Raw genomic sequence first — 18,792 nt, 5'->3', positions numbered from 1 at the left:
ATGGCCATAGGATACCCTCTGCTCTTCCCAACAGGACATCCAGGGGTGGCCCAGGCATGGACCACACTTTCTCCTGTGTGCAGTAACTATTGTGGGGTGGGGCCAATGCACAGCTGTGCACCTGCGCTTTCTGATCCCTGCACATCAAGGATGGGATCAAGCCTATAATTTTAAGGAAAAGCACAAAATCCAGAGGAGGTTTCTATTTTATACACAGACAGGTTACTGCACAAAGTCTAATTGTTTTATTGAAATCTGAAAAATGTGTGAGCAGCCTTGGGCACCCAATTACAAAAATCAATAAAAGTTGACAAAGCAATTATCACCTGTATGCTGTATAAGAGGCGGGTTAAATTCTGGATAGTTTGAACAATCTAGGGAAGAAAAGAAAAGAATTCAAATTTTCAAGATTACAAAATGCAGCCCCCTTAAAGCGGGTAACACTAATAGGTTTTATGGTGGAACCAACTCACCTCAGTTTGTGGTGAAGCAGCGAAACACATGCTTCCTTCCTGCAAACATACAACGTCATTAGCTTATTTTTGTAGATCTAGATTGCCACCTTCTGGCGAATCTTATAATCTGAAAATGTTTGCAATTTACAAATGTGGCTTGGTATTTATTTTAAAAAGTGTTGAGGTGATGGAAGAAGTACAGAGAAATAAACTGTCAAAAAGAGAAAGTTTGAGACTGGCAAGGGGTTGGTGATAATAACCCTGGGGAAAGGAGCGGGTCCTACGCACACCACGTTCACAGCCGTATTCCTGCACAGATGCAGAGCGTGCATAACTCTGGGGGAACGTGTATCAAGTACAGTACCTTGTCTAGCATGTCAACTTCTGCTAAGTGGTTTGCATCATGAACGTCTGAATCACAGGGCTCATTCTCCACCTTTACTTCTGGAACTAGTGATTAAAACCATCAGGAAAAGGATATGAGTCAGATTTACAGAACTAAATTCTGGAGTCAACATAAATTACTCCTGGCTTCCATTCCCCATCCCACTTCCCTACCTTTATTTCTTTTCTCCTGTTCTCCTCTTTTCCTTTTTGTCTCATTACACAACACGTACTTTTCCTAAGTCTTCCCCATCCCAGTTGTGATATTTGTCTTTTCAGCTTATGACTTGTTCGTCATGACTTGTTTGTACTATTTTTAAAAATCCAAACTTAAATATATATATATATATATATATATATATATATATATATATATATAATATACACACACACACACACACACAAGAAGCCAAAATGTTTAGCCCAAAGCTAAACATTTCAGCTTCCATCCTGATGAGGGTATAAACTGGGCAAGCTTAAAATATATATTTTAATACTTTGTCATTAGTCTTTCTATCTTTCTTTTACATTTTACCTTAGGACTGGCTGTATCCACAGTGGATTGAGAGCCTCCTTGTTGCTTTGCTGTTGTGTGACTTTACACCAACCTCTATAGTGTATAAGCATACACACATGCACACACACACTCAGGGTTATGGAACTCCTTTCCATCAGACCTGTGACTTTGCCCAATCATCTGCATTGGGACAGCAGTTGCCACTATCAACATGGTTGTGCTACGGTCCAGGAATCTCCTGCACAGTTCTACTGTGATCAGAGGTTTTCTTGGGCCTGCTGCACCTCATTTTATGGCTCTTTAAAATTCCCTCCCCACCCCCACCCCCACTGCTGTTCCAGTGTTGCCGCATTGTCAAAATGATGTCATATGCATTGTTAAAGGCAAGACACAACACTCTAGCTTTGCCCCACTTATCTGCTAGTAGGGTGCACCACTTTAGTCCATGAGTGCAAGTAGAGACTTTTGATGCCACATGTAAAGTTGCAGCAATGTGATGCCTGGTTATTAATACAACAAAGTTAGCTACTTTTATTACATTACATGTGTGAGCCTTATAGGCCGACTAACAAATAAATCTTTTGTCCGTGCAAGCAATCATGATCATCCCCAGGCAGGTGTTAACATAGGCAAATGTAAAACATAAACTACTATAGTTAGCAGCAATTCTTGGTTGTTGCAATCATGGGAATTGATGCTTATTGCCCTCCGTGTTTGCCCAGTTCACACATCTATATGAGCATGCACCTAAGGGATTAGGACTATCCAACTTGAGGAACACATGACCCAACCCTGAGTAATTATCTTACAGGAGTAATTATCCCTTTTTTGATCCTATTTTGCTTTATATTTTGAAAAAGGTTAAATAAAAAGCATTGCAATGAAACATAGCATTTTGATGATCAAAAGTATTAGCTCTTACTAACAATCAGTGAAAGGTTCACAGACTTCAGCCTCACTAAGATTTGTCAAGCTAGATTCTCCAGGACTTTCTTCTGTTGAGAGGCTTAGGTCATTCGTCTGTGATAACGTTACAGCCACGTGGAGGTTTTCCGCTGCAGAGAAAAGGAAAGTTTAGGCGTTCAGGCAATAATTTAGGGTACACGTCTAATGCCGGTGGATTCAACAGTTTTCCTTCTATTGATTATGATCTGGCTAGGATTGAACTAACTCTTCTTCTCCAAGTGAAACAACTAAAGTATGATTGACTATTTGAATCATTTTCAGTTATGTCATTTTTGTATCATGGCCCCTTAGGGTTGTAACCAACCACATCTATCCGTCAGCAGAACAGACAGCCCTGGCAGAATGCAATCCACAGCAACAGACATTGTATTGTGGGCTTTTTTGGGTAGGAGAAAAGGATAGGAAAGGCTTTCTTCCAATTGTGCATAATTAACCTGTCCCAAAGCACTGCCAAAATTGTTGAGCAACCAGGGCTCACAGGTATGAACCACCAAGACTTTTGATTGGCAGGGATGATGCCTTCACCTGCCAACCCCTTCAAATGTCCCTTTTCCTTCGGAGCTCTTGAGCTATCCCTGCTATAATGCAAAGAACTCGGGGGAGGGGGTGGCTTGGAGTTGAATGCATAATTAAGACCTGTTAGCTTTACAAAAGACATAGAAAAGACTTATATGAATCATAGGGAAAGTGGGGAGCGAGAGGTGTGGATCAACAGAGGTGCCTACATGCTTGGATTTTATTTGAAGGTGTGGCTAGGGGGACTGTGATCATAAGCATCTGCGCATTACTACTACACTACTGCTGGAGAATGAGCATATGTACAGGAAAAAAATGAAAACAGTAGCAATGAGACACTGAGGAAGAACCAGAGACAAGCCAAAACGTTAAGAAGTGTGACTAGGCGTACCTGTAGAAAAAGTGGTGTGTGCCTGGAGTAACAACCTTACCTTCCTTGAGAGCGGCAGCCAGGAGTGAAGCTACTTGAGGTGTTTCTCCAGAGTCTGGTTTTATGAGCAGGTGTGGTTCTACATGAACATCTTCAAACCCACTCATATTTCCAAGCTTTGCATAGATATTAAGCTTATCTTCCAAGTAGCTACAGATTTGCTGGTCCTGGTTATTCAAGGTTACTGTAGTAATACAAAATCATGCATAATGTTAACTATCAAAATTATTACTTAATTATAATAATGGAATCATTATTGTTCTCATATTGGGTTTTTTTCTAAAAACAACAATACCAATTTGGTTTCGGCATGTGTTCATTTATGTCCACATAAACCTCATTTTAAATATATATTCCATCTGAAAACTTAACTATAATTAAAATATTGTTATTTAACATTTACACAGAGTTAACAGTGTGCTAAGAAGAGACACAGTTCTTGCACAGAGCAATTATGGACTACATCAGGGCTTTCTCACTCTTACCTGCAACCAGGTGGGAGCCATTTCTCTGTGGTGTAATCCCATACAGTTGAGGCATTCATACATAGATCACAATCCCATGGTATTCCACCATGAAGAAATGGTTCTCATATGGCTACAGGTGTTTTGAAAGGTTCCTGTGAATGAGGTGGTTAAGGGCCTTGTTTGAAACTACCCTGAGAGGTCTCTTACAGGCAGCCTGTAAATATTGCTAATGAATAAATGGTGCATGAATTCTCTGATCACAATTACAATTTTAAAATTCATTTTTAAACTATAAAGCTGAACTTGATCAGAGGAGCGGCACTACAGGTAAGGCTGTTTAACCCTTTCCCCCTGAATGGTTTTCCCAATTACAGCCCCTCCAAAACTATTATATACCTTTCCTGGGAACCAATAGTGCCAGGGTCAAGCCTGTTCTCCCTAATATGGGGGAAGGGATTTCGGGATCTGAATCTTGCTCAGAATTTGAATACAAAGAAGTATATCAGCCAAGACAAGAAGTGGGGGAGGATATTCTCCAAGACTCCTCAGGAGTTAAGGAAGCCCAAGCCAGGCAGACCTGCCCCTGGAATGTCTCACTATGGGGAGCATGCAAAACTACATTTAATTTTCATATTCCTAACTCTTTGCCTTGGTAATTATTGTTTTAATACTGCTGGAGCAAATACCATACCTTGACATTTTTGAATTTTGGCTGCTCTGGCTTCTGCTATTCTTCGGTCGTCATCAGATTCACTCATTTTCCCCTCTTCCTCTGGACAACTTCCATGATGAAATGTAAACAAAGCAAATGAAGCCAAAAATCTAGCTTGTTCCCTTTCAAGCCATTTGTGTATTCATATACATGTATACCTATAGGCAGTGAAATATATTAGGGATGTGCTCCGCTCCGATTAGGAGCGTAGAAGCAGTAGCGGATTGGCCTGCTCCGCCTTACCCAGAGGCGGAGTAGGAGCGGACCGCGGACCCCCTAGAAGCAAGGCGAAGAGAAGCGACCATTTTTCGGAGCTCCGAGTTCAGTCGGAGCGCTCCGGTCGCCATCTTGAAAACATTTCGCCATAGGATTGCATTGCGGCAAATAATCGCGCATAACTACGTTGTTTTTGAAGCTATCGTTCTGGAAATTCTTGTGCACAGAGAGTCGTGGATGGGGGTCATTTTGAGACCACTCTCACCTCTCTGCGTGCTGTGGTTCACGTGCAATATTTTTTTAAAAATCGGGTCAACCGCGGGGCTCAAACTGCGTTTCGGCTTTTCGCCCATAGGATTGCATTGAGGGAAAGAATCGGGGATAACTGGGGGGGGGTTTAAGCTATCGTTCTGAAAATTCTTGTGCACAGAGAGTCGTGGATGGGGGTCATTTTGAGACCACTCTCAACTTTCTGCATCGTACGGGTCGCGGGCTAGAAGTTTTTTAAAAATAGGGTCAACCGCGGGGCTCCGTTTCGGCTTTTCGCCCATAGGATTGCATTGAGGGAAAGAATCGGGGATAACTGGGGGGGGGTTTAAGCTATCGTTCTGAAAATTCTTGTGCACAGAGAGTCGTGGATGGGGGTCATTTTGAGACCACTCTCAACTTTCTGCGTGCTGTGGTTCACGTGCAATATTTTTTTAAAAATCGGGGTTTGGGTTTTTTTTATTTTTTTATTTTTATTTTTTTGGAAGCGATGACAGGCACATTCAACTCCCAATCCTGATGAGAATTGATCTCCTCAGAAAGCATCCTCCTCCAATCCCAGCGTTGGAGGGGGGACTAAGGCAGACCCACCCTGAGAACTTTCTGTTTTGTGTCTCTTTGTGGGTTGGCGTTCGTGGAGGGAACACTTAGTTAGTTAGTGCTCCTGCTTTGGACTTTGGAGATAGATTAGGATAGGTTTAGTTTGGCGTGTGTGTGTGTTTGTTTGCTTCTTTCTGACTTGTAGCTTAGTTTGCCCTGTGTTTTCCCCTTACTTTGATTTAATATAAACTTTATTTTTGAATTTTGGAGTGTGTGTTTGGGTTGGTTGGGTTGGTTGCCCCCCCCCCTTCCCTGTATTAAAGCCTGACTGTTCTGCTTTTGTGAAAGCTTTCTTTTGAAAGCATACACACAGTTTTTGTCCCATTTCCCTACATTTATATTCTTAAACATATTTTATTATATTCTTTCACATAGTCCATTAGTATATATTCTCATACATATTATATTAGTATTCATATTTTGTTCTTCTTATAGTAGTGGTTGGTTCTTTTCCCCCCTCCCCTCTCTTAAATCCTGATTGTGTTTCCTTCTATCTTCTATACCAAATATACCAAAAAAATTGGATTCTCTTTTTCTTCTCTGTGTAACTTCGACGGAGTGGGCTGCTTTTGTCAAGTTCAACAGGCAGCCACAGATTGAGCATTTTGGGGAAAGCATACGCACACCATTTCCCTATTCTTAAACATATTATTATTATATTCTTTGACATAGTCTTAGTAGTCTATTAGTATACATTCTCATACATATTATAGTAGTGGTTGGTTCTTTTCCCCCCTCCCCTCTCTTAAATCCTGATTGTGTTTCCTTCTATCTTCTATATACCAAATATACCAAAAAAATTGGATTCTCTTTTTCTTCTCTGTGTAACTTCGACGGAGTGGGCTGCTTTTGTCAAGTTCAACAGGCAGCCACAGATTGAGCATTTTGGGGAAAGCATACGCACACCATTTCCCTATTCTTAAACATATTATATTATATTCTTTGACATAGTCTTAGTAGTCTATTAGTATACATTCTCATACATATTAGTAGTAGTAGTATTCATATTTTGTTCTTGTTATAGTAGTGGTTGTCCCATTTCTTGTCCCATTTCCCTACATTTATTAGTAATATTCTTAAACATATTATTATATTCTTGTAGATATTCTTAGTAGTAGATATATATATATATATTAGTATATTCTCATACATATTAGTAGTAGTATATTTTATTGTTCTTGTCCCATTTCCCTACATTTAAACATATTATATCTTCTTATACATATTCTTAGTAGTACCTTATACATAGTATTAGTAGTATTAATATTTTGTTAGTCATCATGAAAAGAGGAAGCAGGCGTGCTGAAAGCAGCAAGGCTCAGTCTGCCAGCAGTAAGCAGGCTTCCTCTCCTCCTGTGAAACTCAAACGGGCAACTCCTTGGCTGACTGCTCCAAAACAGAAGCAGGACAAGCAGCAGGCAGAGCCACTCTCTTCTGCAACTTGTGCCCGGCGTTCTCTTTTTGAGGGTGGGAATGGGAAAAGTGCCCGTTTGCAAGAGGCACGTGGCAGCAGTGCCATTAGAGGAGGAGGAGTATCCCCAACTCCTTCATTCTCCTTTCAGCCCACGAGCCCGATGATGGACCTAGACGAGGTCCTCAGCACAGTGGAGGGGGGGGAGGAGGAGGAGGAGGCGGTGGGCCTCCAGGATGTGGGGGCTGAGGAGGAGCAGCAGCAGGCCGAGGCTCTCTCCCCAGTCTCATCCCACACCCCTGTTTCTGTGGCAACACCAGAGAGCTCAGGCGGGCAATTGGTGGTGTCACCACGGAAACGAAAGACAAGCATCGTGTGGGACCACTTTGAGTTGGGAGCGGATCCCCGCTTTGCTGTCTGTCGCCACTGCAAACTCAGCCTAAGCAGGGGTTCATCGACAGGGCATTATGGAACCAGCAGCATGAAGATGCATCTTAAGAGGCAGCACCAGTCGGTCTTGCTGGGGAAAGAGGCGGGCAAGGCGACTGGTTCCAGGGGAAAGCCGAAGGCGGCGGCTGCTGCTGCTGCTGCTGCTGCTGCTGCTGCTGGCACTTCCAGTCTCAGCTCTCCATCTCCCATCCCCACAAGGGTTAGGCAGGCAACCCTGCCGGAAATGGGGTGGGGGAAGTATGGAACCACAAGATGGCGTTTTCCAACGCCCTCCCAGATCACCACGTCAATCGGTGAGATGGTGGCGTTGGACGACCAGCCATTCAGCCTCGTCGACAACGCAGGCTTCAAGAGGCTGATGGCGCTTGTGGTGCCATACTACAAGCTGCCGTGTCGCACCACCCTGAGCAGGCGGGTGGTGCCTTCCCTGTACCGTTCCTGCAGGGAGTTAGTGCTGGGTCGTCTGTGCCAGGCAGAGGCACGGATGGTGCACTTCACCTCGGACATTTGGTCCAGCGAGGGCGGAGTGCACGCTTACCTGTCCCTGACGGCACACTGGTGGGCAGCCGTGGGGCAGGAAGGATCCAGCACTACAGGGACTGGCAAGGAGGGCTACTGCTGGGCCCTCCTCCACACGCAAGTGATGGACCAGTCCCACACGGCAGGGGAGATTACGGAGGCCATGAACCGCATGGTGGATGGGTGGCTAGCTGGGCAGAAGGTCACCCGCGGTTACATGGTCACGGACGGGGGAGCCAACATGGTGAAGGCGGTGCGCGACGGCGGATTCGAGGGCGTCCGCTGCATCGCGCACGTCTTGAACCTGGTGGTGAGGGATGGCCTTGGGATGGGCAGCAGCAAGCCCAACCTCGGTCCCCTGTCCGGGATCCGTAACCTCCTGGAGAGCTGCAGAAAGGTGGCAGGCCATTTCCACCACAGCGTCAAGGGCAGTCGCTTGCTGCGGGAGAAGCAGGAGGAGTTGAATCTCCCGCAGCACAGGCTAGTGCAGGATGTGGTGACACGCTGGAACTCCACCTACCTGATGCTGGAGCGGATGGTGGAGCAACAGCGTGCCATCCACGACTTGTTCAGGGTCAGGGACATGGGCGTCCACCACCTGGGCAAGCAGCAGTGGGACGCCATGTCCCAGCTGGTGGCGGTCCTCAAGCCGTTCCTGAACGCCACCGAGACCCTGAGCAAAAGCTCTGCCCTCCTCAGCCAGGTGATCCCTGTATGCAGGCATCTCCAGAAACAGATGGGCGACTTTCTGGAGTACAGGGATCCCGTCACCGGCAGGCGCTTCGAGCCCGAGGTCCGCGAAGCGGTGACTAGGCTGAGGGACGGCGTGACGCGGAGGCTGGAGCCCATCCAAACCGACAGGGTCCACATGTTGGCAGCCATGTGCGACCCTCGTGTGAAGGATGGGCTTTGTGGGCCAAATAGCAGGCAGCACTGGGTGGAAACGCTGGTGGGCGAAGTGCGGGCGGCATGGGCCAAGAGGGTGGGGCAGAGTGAGGCAGAGGAGCAGGCCACCCCTCCCCGCAGCAGCACCAGCAGCACCAGCAGCAGCCTCACCTGCATCCCTCCCAGCAGCAGCACAGGCGAGGGGTATTGGGAAGAGGCTCTGCACACCGTGTTTGGGCAGAGACCCTCCCCAGCCACCAGCCAGGATGACGCTGCAACCACCGTGCAGCGTTACCTGTCAGAGCCCATCGAGGACTCCTCCATGGACCCCCTGGCCTACTGGTCATCCCGTTTTCAGATTTGGCCGGACCTGGCGCGGGTGGCCATGGATCGACTCAGCTGCCCACCCACCAGTGTTCCAAGCGAGAGGGTGTTCTCTATGGCGGGCGACATAGTGACCCCTCACCGCTCTCGCTTGGAGCCGGACTTGGTGGAGCAGCTGGTCTTTCTGAAGGGCAATCTCCCCCTGCTGGGATACCCCACCCTCAAGCCCTCGTGGGAGTGACAGGCAGGCTCCCTTTAATTCCACCCCTCCTTGGGTTGGCAGGCACACTACAGTTCAGGCAGGCTGGTTTTTTCTCTGTAGGCACTAGGCAGAGTTTGTCACCGTGCGTGTGTGTGACTGACTGTGAGGGCAAAGCACCGCACTTGAGTTCATTTCATTTCTGTGGCGTCCGGTACAGCTTAGTCAACTCATCCGGATAGTTTTCCACCCAGTTCCAAAAGACTCCATTTATTTATTTATTTATTTATTTATTTATTTAATTAATTACATTTATATACCGCCCCACAGCCAAAGCTCTCTGGGCGGTTTACAACCGTTTGTCCATGATTGACTGCACGTTTAGGTGAGGTGCAAGCAGGGGGCAAGGCAATGCCTGGCACCACCACCACCACTAGCCAGGCTGCCTCTCTCCAGCAGTCCACGGGTCGCCCTTTGGAGTGCCCTGGGAGTGGAAGACGTACTCCCTGATCCAGAAGTATGGTTTTTTGAGAAGCAAACAGGCGAGTCCTCGCCTTTGAGAAGCAACCTTTCACTTGAACTCATGGAAGTCATTGACTTCAGCACAGCCACTACATAGAGGCTGTGGACCTCTGGGTGACTCCATCAGTGTGCTGATTTTGAGAAGCAACCTTTCACTGAAACTCATTCACTTCCCCAATTGAGGGTGAGGGAGGTTACACTCCAGCAGTCCACGGGTCGCCCTTTAGATAGCTCGGGGATCAAATGGAGTCCTTGATCTGTGTGCTGATTTTGAGAAGCAACCTTTCACTGAAACTCATTCACTTCCCCAATTGCGGCTGGTACTCCAACAGTCCACCGAACGCCCATAGCACAGCCACTTAGTGCATAGGGACAGTTTAAGTTTCCTCCTGAGAAGTGAGCACTCACTTCAACTCATGACAGCCATTGACTTCACCACAGCCACTACTGCGGATGCTGTGGTCCTCCAGGATGTGGGGATAAGTAGCAGTCGCTGGTCGAGCTTCTCTCCCCAGTCTCATATGGAGCAATTTTGAGCTCTCACTTCGACTTCAAGTTCAGACACTTGAGCACAGCCCCTACGGTGGAGGCACAGCTGGCCGTGCCTCTCTCCCCAACCACTGACTGCACAGGGACAGTTTAAGTTTCCTCCTGAGAAGTGAGCACTCACTTCAACTCATGACAGCCATTGACTTCACCACAGCCACTACTGCGGATGCTGTGGTCCTCCAGGATGTGGGGATAAGTAGCAGTCGCTGGTCGAGCTTCTCTCCCCAGTCTCATATGGAGCAATTTTGAGCTCTCACTTCGACTTCAAGTTCAGACACTTGAGCACAGCCCCTACGGTGGAGGCACAGCTGGCCGTGCCTCTCTCCCCAACCACTGACTGCACAGGGACAGTTTAAGTTTCCTCCTGAGAAGTGAGCACTCACTTCAACTCATGACAGCCATTGACTTCACCACAGCCACTACTGTGGATGCTGTGGTCCTCCAGGATGTGGGGATAAGTAACAGTCGCTGGTCGAGCTTCTCTCCCCGGTCTCGTCCCACCCCTCTTCCGCTGTAACCCTGTCTTTGAGAAGCAAGCTGTCACTTCAACTCATGGACTTCCCCTATGTGCGGGTGGTACTCCAGTAGTCGACCGATCGCCCATAGCACAGCCACTTAGTGCGTAGGGACAGTTTAAGTTTCCTCCTGAGAAGCAAGCTGTCACTTCAACTCATGGACTTCCCCTATGTGCGGGTGGTACTCCAGGTGTCCACCGATCGCCCATACCACAGCCACTTTGTGTGTACGGACAGTTTAATTTTCCTGAGAAGTGAGCACTCACTTCAACTCATGGACTTCCCCAATTGCGGCTGGTACTCCAACAGTCCACCGAACGCCCATATCACAGCCACTTAGTGCATAGGGACAGTTTAAGTTTCCTCCTGAGAAGTGAGCTTTCACTTCGACTCATGACAGCCATTGACTTCACCACAGCCACTTCTCGGTGGATGCTTTGTTCCACCAGGATGTGGGTGAGGAGGATTAGTTGCAGCAGCTGGCCGAGCGTCTCTCCCCAGTCTCGCAATTCAAGTTATCTGAGAAGTGAGCTTTCACTTCGACTCATGGACTTCCCCTATGTGTGGGAGGTACTCCAGCAGTCGACCGATCGCCCATAGAACAGCCACTTAGTGTGTACGGACAGTTTAATTTTCCTGAGAAGTGAGCACTCACTTCAACTCATGAAACTCATGAAAGCCATAGACTTCCGATGCAACCTCTCTCTCCTCAGTCTCATCCTCTTCCTCTTCCCCTTCTGCTGTAACCCGTCTTTGAGAAGCAAGCTTTCACTTAAACTCATCATTCACTTCCCCAACTGAGGGAGGTAAAGTCCAGCAGTCCACGGGTCGCCCTTTGGAGTGCCCTGGGAGTGGAAGACGTACTCCCTGATCCCGAAGTATGGTTTTGAGAAGTAAGCTGTCACTTGAACTCATGAGCCTCTGTGCAAAAGCTGTCCTTGTGTGTGTGGTTGTGAGTGTTACTGCAGCTGCCTGTCTCGCTGCGAAAATGAAACAGGCAAGTCCTCGCCTTTGAGAAGCAACCTTTCACTTAAACTCATGGAAGTCATTGACTTCAGCACAGCCACTACGTAGAGGCTGTGGACCTCTGGGTGACCCGATCAGTGTGCTGATTTTGAGAAGCAACCTTTCACTGAAACTCATTCACTTCCCCAATTGCGGCTGGTACTCCAGTAGTCCACCGAACTCCCATAGCACAGCCACTTAGTGCATAGGGACAGTTTAAGTTTCCTCCTGAGAAGTGAGCACTCACTTCAACTCATGACAGCCATTGACTTCACCACAGCCACTACTGCGGATGCTGTGGTCCTCCAGGATGTGGGTGAGGATTAGTCGCAGCAGCTGGTCGAGCTCCTCTCCCTGGTCTCATATGGAGCAATTTTGAGCTCTCACTTCGACTCCAAGTTCAGACACTTGAGCACAGCCCCTACGGTGGAGGCACAGCTGGCCGTGCCTCTCTCCCCAACCACTGACTGCACAGGGACAGTTTAAGTTTCCTCCTGAGAAGTGAGCACTCACTTCGACTCATGACAGCCGTTGACTTCACCACAGCCACTTTGTGTGGGATGCTGTGGTCCTCCAGGATGTGGGGATTAGTAGTAGCCACTGGTCGAGCTTCTCTCCCCGGTCTCGTCCCACCCCTCTTCCGCTGTAACCCTATCTTTGAGAAGCAAGCTGTCACTTCAACTCATGGACTTCCCCTATGTGCGGGTGATACTCCAGTAGTCGACCGATCGCCCATAGCACAGCCACTTAGTGCGTAGGGACAGTTTAAGTTTCCTCCTGAGAAGTCAGCACTCACTTCAACTCATGACAGCCATTGACTTCACCACAGCCACTTCTCGGTGGATGCTTTGTTCCACCAGGATGTGGGTGAGGATTAGTAGCAGAAGCTGGTCGAGCTTCTCTCCCCAGTCTCATATGGAGCAATTTTGAGCTCTCACTTCGACTCCAAGTTCAGACACTTGAGCACAGCCCCTACGGTGGAGGCACAGCTGGCCGTGCCTCTCTCCCCAACCACTGACTGCACAGGGACAGTTTAAGTTTCCTCCTGAGAAGTGAGCACTCACTTCGACTCATGACAGCCGTTGACTTCACCACAGCCACTTTGTGTGGGATGCTGTGGTCCTCCAGGATGTGGGGATTAGTAGTAGCCACTGGTCGAGCTTCTCTCCCCGGTCTCGTCCCACCCCTCTTCCGCTGTAACCCTATCTTTGAGAAGCAAGCTGTCACTTCAACTCATGGACTTCCCCTATGTGCGGGTGGTACTCCAGGTGTCCACCGATCGCCCATAGAACAGCCACTTAGTGTGTACGGACAGTTTAATTTTCCTGAGAAGTGAGCACTCACTTCAACTCATGACAGCCATTGACTTCACCACAGCCACTACTGCGGATGCTGTGGTCCTCCAGGATGTGGGTGAGGATTAGTCGCAGCAGCTGGTCGAGCTCCTCTCCCTGGTCTCGTCCCACCCCTCTTCCGCTGTAACGCCCTCTTTGAGAAGCAAGCTGTCACTGAAACTCATGAAAGCCATAGACTTCCGAAGCAACCTTTCACTTCAACTCATTGACTTCCCCTTTGAGAAAAAGCTAAGCTCCAGTAATGCACCGTTTTTCCGTGGGACAGCTCTCTTTCGAGAAGCTGCACTGCATATGCAGCAGTGCCATGGCTTTGAGAAGCCGAGACCCATCCCAGCCACCGGGAACCGGAGGAAAACTCCAGCAGTCCACGGGTCACCCTTTAGATAGCTCGGGGATCAAATGGAGTCCTTGATCTGTGTGCTGATTTTGAGAAGCAACCTTTCACTGAAACTCATTCACTTCCCCAATTGTGGCTGGTACTCCAACAGTCCACCGAACTCCCATAGCACAGCCACTTAGTGCATACTAGGGACAGTTTAAGTTTCCTCCTGAGAAGTCAGCACTCACTTCGACTCATGACAGCCATTGACTTCACCACAGCCACTTTGTGTGGGATGCTGTGGTCCTCCAGGATGTGGGGATTAGTAGTAGTCACTGGTCGAGCTTGTCTCCCCGGTCTCGTCCCACCCCTCTTCCGCTGTAACCCTGTCTTTGAGAAGCAAGCTGTCACTTCAACTCATGGACTTCCCCTCAGAGAAAAAGCTAAGCTCCAGCAGTCCACCGATCTCCCGTAGCACAGCCACTACATTTCCTGAGAAGTGAGCTCTCACTTCAACTCGTCTTGTAGTGCGCCCGCCGAGTTGAGCACAGCCACTACAGTGGAGGCGCCTGCCCGCCTGCCTGGGAGCCATCCTTGTGAGGTAGCTGGATCTGCTGGGACTGACTCCCCCACAGATCTATGGCTTACTTGTGCAAGGTACCAGCTTTTCTGGGCCCGCCAACCCATGCCTGCCTGCCTGTCTGCCCGCCTCCCCCGGGGTGCTGCTGTGGTGGGGCATCTGCCAGGACTGACTCCTCGCCTGCTCTGCCCGCCTGGTGCCTGGGAGATGGGCTTTGCGGTTCGTGGCCAGCACCCTCCGGCACGCTTGCTCCCAGTCGTCCTCCTCTGTGCCCCTCAAGGCGTAACTGCTGGCTTAGAAAGAAACAACCAGCCATCTTTGCCTCACTTTGCGCCCACTTATGGGTTGGTTTGCTATGCGTTAGTGCTCAAGCCATCCTTGCGGCACTACAATGCATGCTGCCTGCCTGCTTTCCCTCCCTTCTCCCCTTCCCGCCTTGCAGCGATGGTGTATGTGTCTTGCTTTGACTAAGGGGAGAAGTCCTTCCTGCGCTCACTTAGACTTTATCAAATTCAATAATCCCTTTTTCAAATGTGCCAGAAGATTTAGGGTTATCTCGTGGCATGTTGGGATTGCCTTGGAACTGGCCCCATTGAGCTGTCTGCAATTGCAACTTTAAATCCCTGACATACTGGAGTGTTCAAATTTCAAAAGTTCCCCTAACATCAGGGGATGATGGGATTGCCTTGAAACTTGGTGTCCATGGGGACACATGGGTAAGCTGTCATGGGACCAAAGGATAGGTTTCTAACGTGCAAATTGACGTAGTTGTAGAATGGGACTTGATTTGGGGTGAGTTAAAAAGTTTAAGCCGCGCCAAAAATCAGGGGATGATGGGATTTGCTTGCAACTTGGCGTGCATGTGGACACATGGATAAGCTGCCCTGGTGCCGAGTTTGAGGTTTCTAACATGCAAATTGACGGAGCTATCCCAAGGGGTGTGAATGGGGTGCCCGATTTTCATAAATTCCCCAAAAATCAGGGGATGATGGGATTGCCTTGAAACTTGGCGTGCATGTGGACACGTGGATAAGCTATCATGGTGCTGAGTTTGAGGTTTCTAACGTGCAAATTGACGTAGTTGTAGAATGGGACAATTTGGGGTGAGTTAAGCCATGCCAAAAATCAGGGGATGATGGGATTTGCTTGCAACTTGGCGTGCATGTGGACACATGGATAAGCTGCCCTGGTGCCGAGTTTGAGGTTTCTAACATGCAAATTGACGGAGCTATCCCAAGGGGTGTGAATGGGGTGCCCGATTTTCATAAATTCCCCAAAAATCAGGGGATGATGGGATTGCCTTGAAACTTGGCGTGCATGTGGACACGTGGATAAGCTATCATGGTGCTGAGTTTGAGGTTTCTAACGTGCAAATTGACGGAGCTATCTAAAGGGGTGTGAATTAGGGTTATGGGAGGTGCGTTAGAGGGTAGAGCCGCGCCAAAAATCAGGGGATGATGGGATTTGCTTGCAACTTGGCGTGCATGTGGACACATGGATAAGCTGCCCTGGTGCCGAGTTTGAGGTTTCTAACATGCAAATTGACGGAGCTATCCCAAGGGGTGTGAATGGGGTGCCCGATTTTCAAAAATTCGCCAAAAATCAGGGGATGATGGGATTGCCTTGAAACTTGGCGTGTGTGTGTATACGCCCATGAGGTGTCATGGTGCCAAACGTGAGGTTTCTAACTTCAACGGAAAAAAAGTTGTTTACTTTTTTAGCTTTCAATGCAACCCTATGGGGGGGCAAAAACGGAGCTCCGGATCCGGATCCGGAGCTCCGAGCGGAGCGGAGCGGAAGTGGGCGGAGCGGGGGCGGGGCGGAGCGACCCGCTCCGAAAAATGGCGGATCTGCAAGTGAAGCGGAGCGGGGGGTCCGTGCACACCCCTAAAATATATGCACACAAAATCCTATGTACAGAATATGTAAAATGTCAACTTCTGCTACACCACAATAATTAATCATTGTCTTGAGATGCTAAAAGACAATTCCTACAGAAACATGTTATGGCTGTAAACTAAAATTTCAGTGTAATCCTATGCACAATTACTTGTATTCAATGGGGTTTATGCTCTAGTAAATATGTTTAGGATAGCAGTCTGAATGACCTTCTCATCAAAAAGTCTTCTCAAATATAGATCACAGAGCTGTGCATAGGAAAGTACAAATTTAGGAAAGTCTGTTCCATCTGTGTTTCATTGATTGAGAGGTGCCTGTCATTCCATCAGCCACACATTGACAAATTTTCTTCCAATTTCCCACATTTGTGCAAATTTGGATTTGTGCAAATCCTCTTTTCTTCTATCTTCCATGCACTGACAAAACTGGATTTTTTCCAGTGTCCTGAATTTGCAAATGCCCACCCCCCACAAATGTGCATTTTCATGCTTTAGCCTATGAGAGAAATGTACATTTATGGTTGGTGCTTTTTGATTTTATGTATTTTTCCACAATACATAAATTTGTGTAACATTTCAGAAAGTTAAAAAAAATGGTCCACAGGTCCAGGTAATCTGTGCAATTTTTGAAAACCAATCCACTGTAGGGTCCTTGGATCAGGTTCATAGAAATCCATTGTGGATTTCTCTGACATCCCTAGCTATGTGTGACCCAACCTTTCTTTGGACTTTTGTTCTCTTGTGAAAGTGAAAGGAGAACTCCCGCAACCTTCATGGGGTTCATGCAAAAATTGCAGTGGTTTTGGGTGGGTGGACTACATACAATCTGATCAGCTGACTGGCAAGCCTTTCTATCTCCCCCATCCCCAATTTTAAAAGAAATGTTCAACAAAGGCAAACCACTGGCTGCCAGTTACTTTAAAAAAAACTCTTAAGAATGGTATTTAGAACATCGGTATGTGACAAGATAGTAGGGATGTTGGAGAAATCCGCAATGGAATCAAATGATTTTGGATTTCTATGAATCCGAACCATGGATTCATCAGCTGACCAGCTTCTCCAGAGTCGCTTGGATTCTGCAGTCCATTTTTTAATTATTATTTTTCTTTCCGGAATGTTATGCAAATTTATTCATTGAAAAATATGTACAATAAACATCACCAACCGAAAAAGCCCATTTCATGCTAAGAGCATAAAAACGCATATTTGGAGGGTGGATTTGCATATTGGAGGGATTTGCGCATTTTTACAAGTGTGAATTTAACAAATGCAAATTTGTGCAAATTAGGAGAAATGGGGGGAAAAACAATTCCATCAATGAGCAGATGACAGAACAAAAGGCATCTCACAATCTGTGAATTGCAGACAGAACAGATTTTACAAAACGTGTATATTACTGTGACTATTGCTCTGTCTAAACAAGATCAGAGGGACCAGTAGCAGGAGAAATTAGATAGAGGGGAAATGTATTTTATGCATTATTTAGGTGAAAAGAATTCAGATTTGTGTGGTACATGCATGCAATACAAAGGAAAAATCAGGAAATGAAGACATCTGAGACACCATTGCAGGGTTTTTTTGGGAGATGTTGTGATGGTGGAGTGATTTCTGTAGAGCACAAGCGATTTTGATGTAGAGGCACAAGTTGGCAAATTCAAATGTCTGCTCTTCTAGTTCTTCAAGGTTCACATCTTCAAGTTTAGTATTTGAAAAATCGGTATATTTTAAGAGCATTTGTTGGGATTTTATATCCATGATGAAAAGACCAAAAAGCATCCCTTTTAAAGCAAAGGGATTGGATCCTTTGCCATGCATAGCTAGCAAATAGTATTGCCTATGACGGTCACCTAGGCCATTTTAGGTCTTTAAATAGCTATGCTTGGCTACTGTAAGTTTTGCTTTACTGAAGAAATAAGAATAGGTTTATTTATTTAAAAAAAACATGTGTATATCCTATATCACTAGGATCACAGGTTTAGAATAAGAATAAGAAACCCAAAGAAGGAGTTGCCCCATTGCACCCAAAACCCCACTTTAAGCCTAAAATTGGGAACACATGGCTATTCAAACTGCTCAGTTACACTTCCACGAAAGGGCTGGGTGGTTCACCTTCAAGTCCAGGGCACGTAAGACTCACAGATCAGTTAGACTAAAGAGCCAGTATCTCCATTACTAACTGTGCATGTCCCTCCTAGGAAAATCAGGCCCACAAAGAAAATAGTTTGCCAACCAATCTCAAATCTGAACCAGCGAGCATTTCTAGAGATGATTCTTGCACTAAGGTAAAACCAAGCATACAGCCAAAAAGCGACGAGGAATGCTCCTGCCTGTACCTTTCCACCGCTTCTTGAACCTGCCTCATCCAGTGACTTCGTTCCTCTTTGGAAGTGGTATGAATCTCATACATCTCAGGCCCTGTGGATGAGGCACTAATCAGGAACATCCCTCTCTCTTCATTGGCCACTTCTCTGACAATAAGTTTCTGAAGGGCTATGACAGCAGGCTTTTGGTCCTACACGGAAGAAATCACAAATCACAGTATGAAAATTTTGGGAGAATAATTACTTATGAAATACATGATGACCATGTTTGGATATAACAATAAGCCAGTATTGCTAAGACCTTTGGCTTAATGTTGTGAGCAGCATGCTTTCGCACATGGTCCTATCACCACTACTTGGATCTTCCCGCCAGTGGGGGTAGTTAACTAAATGGAAACTAATGAGGAAAT

General features: G+C 47.0%; 1 protein-coding gene across 2 annotated transcripts in view; it reads right to left on the bottom strand.

Annotated features, from left to right (window-relative positions):
* The window catches only part of ARHGEF28 (Rho guanine nucleotide exchange factor 28), a 175,489-nt gene that overhangs the window by 29,987 nt on the left and 126,710 nt on the right, over window positions 1–18,792 (bottom strand). For both annotated transcript variants that reach the window (XM_063127928.1, XM_063127929.1), the window contains 7 exons: window positions 18,395–18,573; window positions 4,427–4,515; window positions 3,270–3,452; window positions 2,283–2,411; window positions 820–905; window positions 474–512; window positions 327–374 (listed from right to left, as the gene is read on the bottom strand). In XM_063127928.1, coding sequence (XP_062983998.1) covers window positions 327–374; window positions 474–512; window positions 820–905; window positions 2,283–2,411; window positions 3,270–3,452; window positions 4,427–4,515; window positions 18,395–18,573 — 753 coding nt within the window. The remainder of the gene's footprint in view (window positions 1–326; window positions 375–473; window positions 513–819; window positions 906–2,282; window positions 2,412–3,269; window positions 3,453–4,426; window positions 4,516–18,394; window positions 18,574–18,792) is intronic.

Source organism: Elgaria multicarinata, chromosome 6 (assembly GCF_023053635.1).
Source record: "Elgaria multicarinata webbii isolate HBS135686 ecotype San Diego chromosome 6, rElgMul1.1.pri, whole genome shotgun sequence".
Classification (NCBI taxonomy): domain Eukaryota; kingdom Metazoa; phylum Chordata; class Lepidosauria; order Squamata; family Anguidae; genus Elgaria; species Elgaria multicarinata.
Note: the sequence above shows the minus strand (reverse complement) of the source record. Positions and strands in the feature narration are given on the sequence as shown.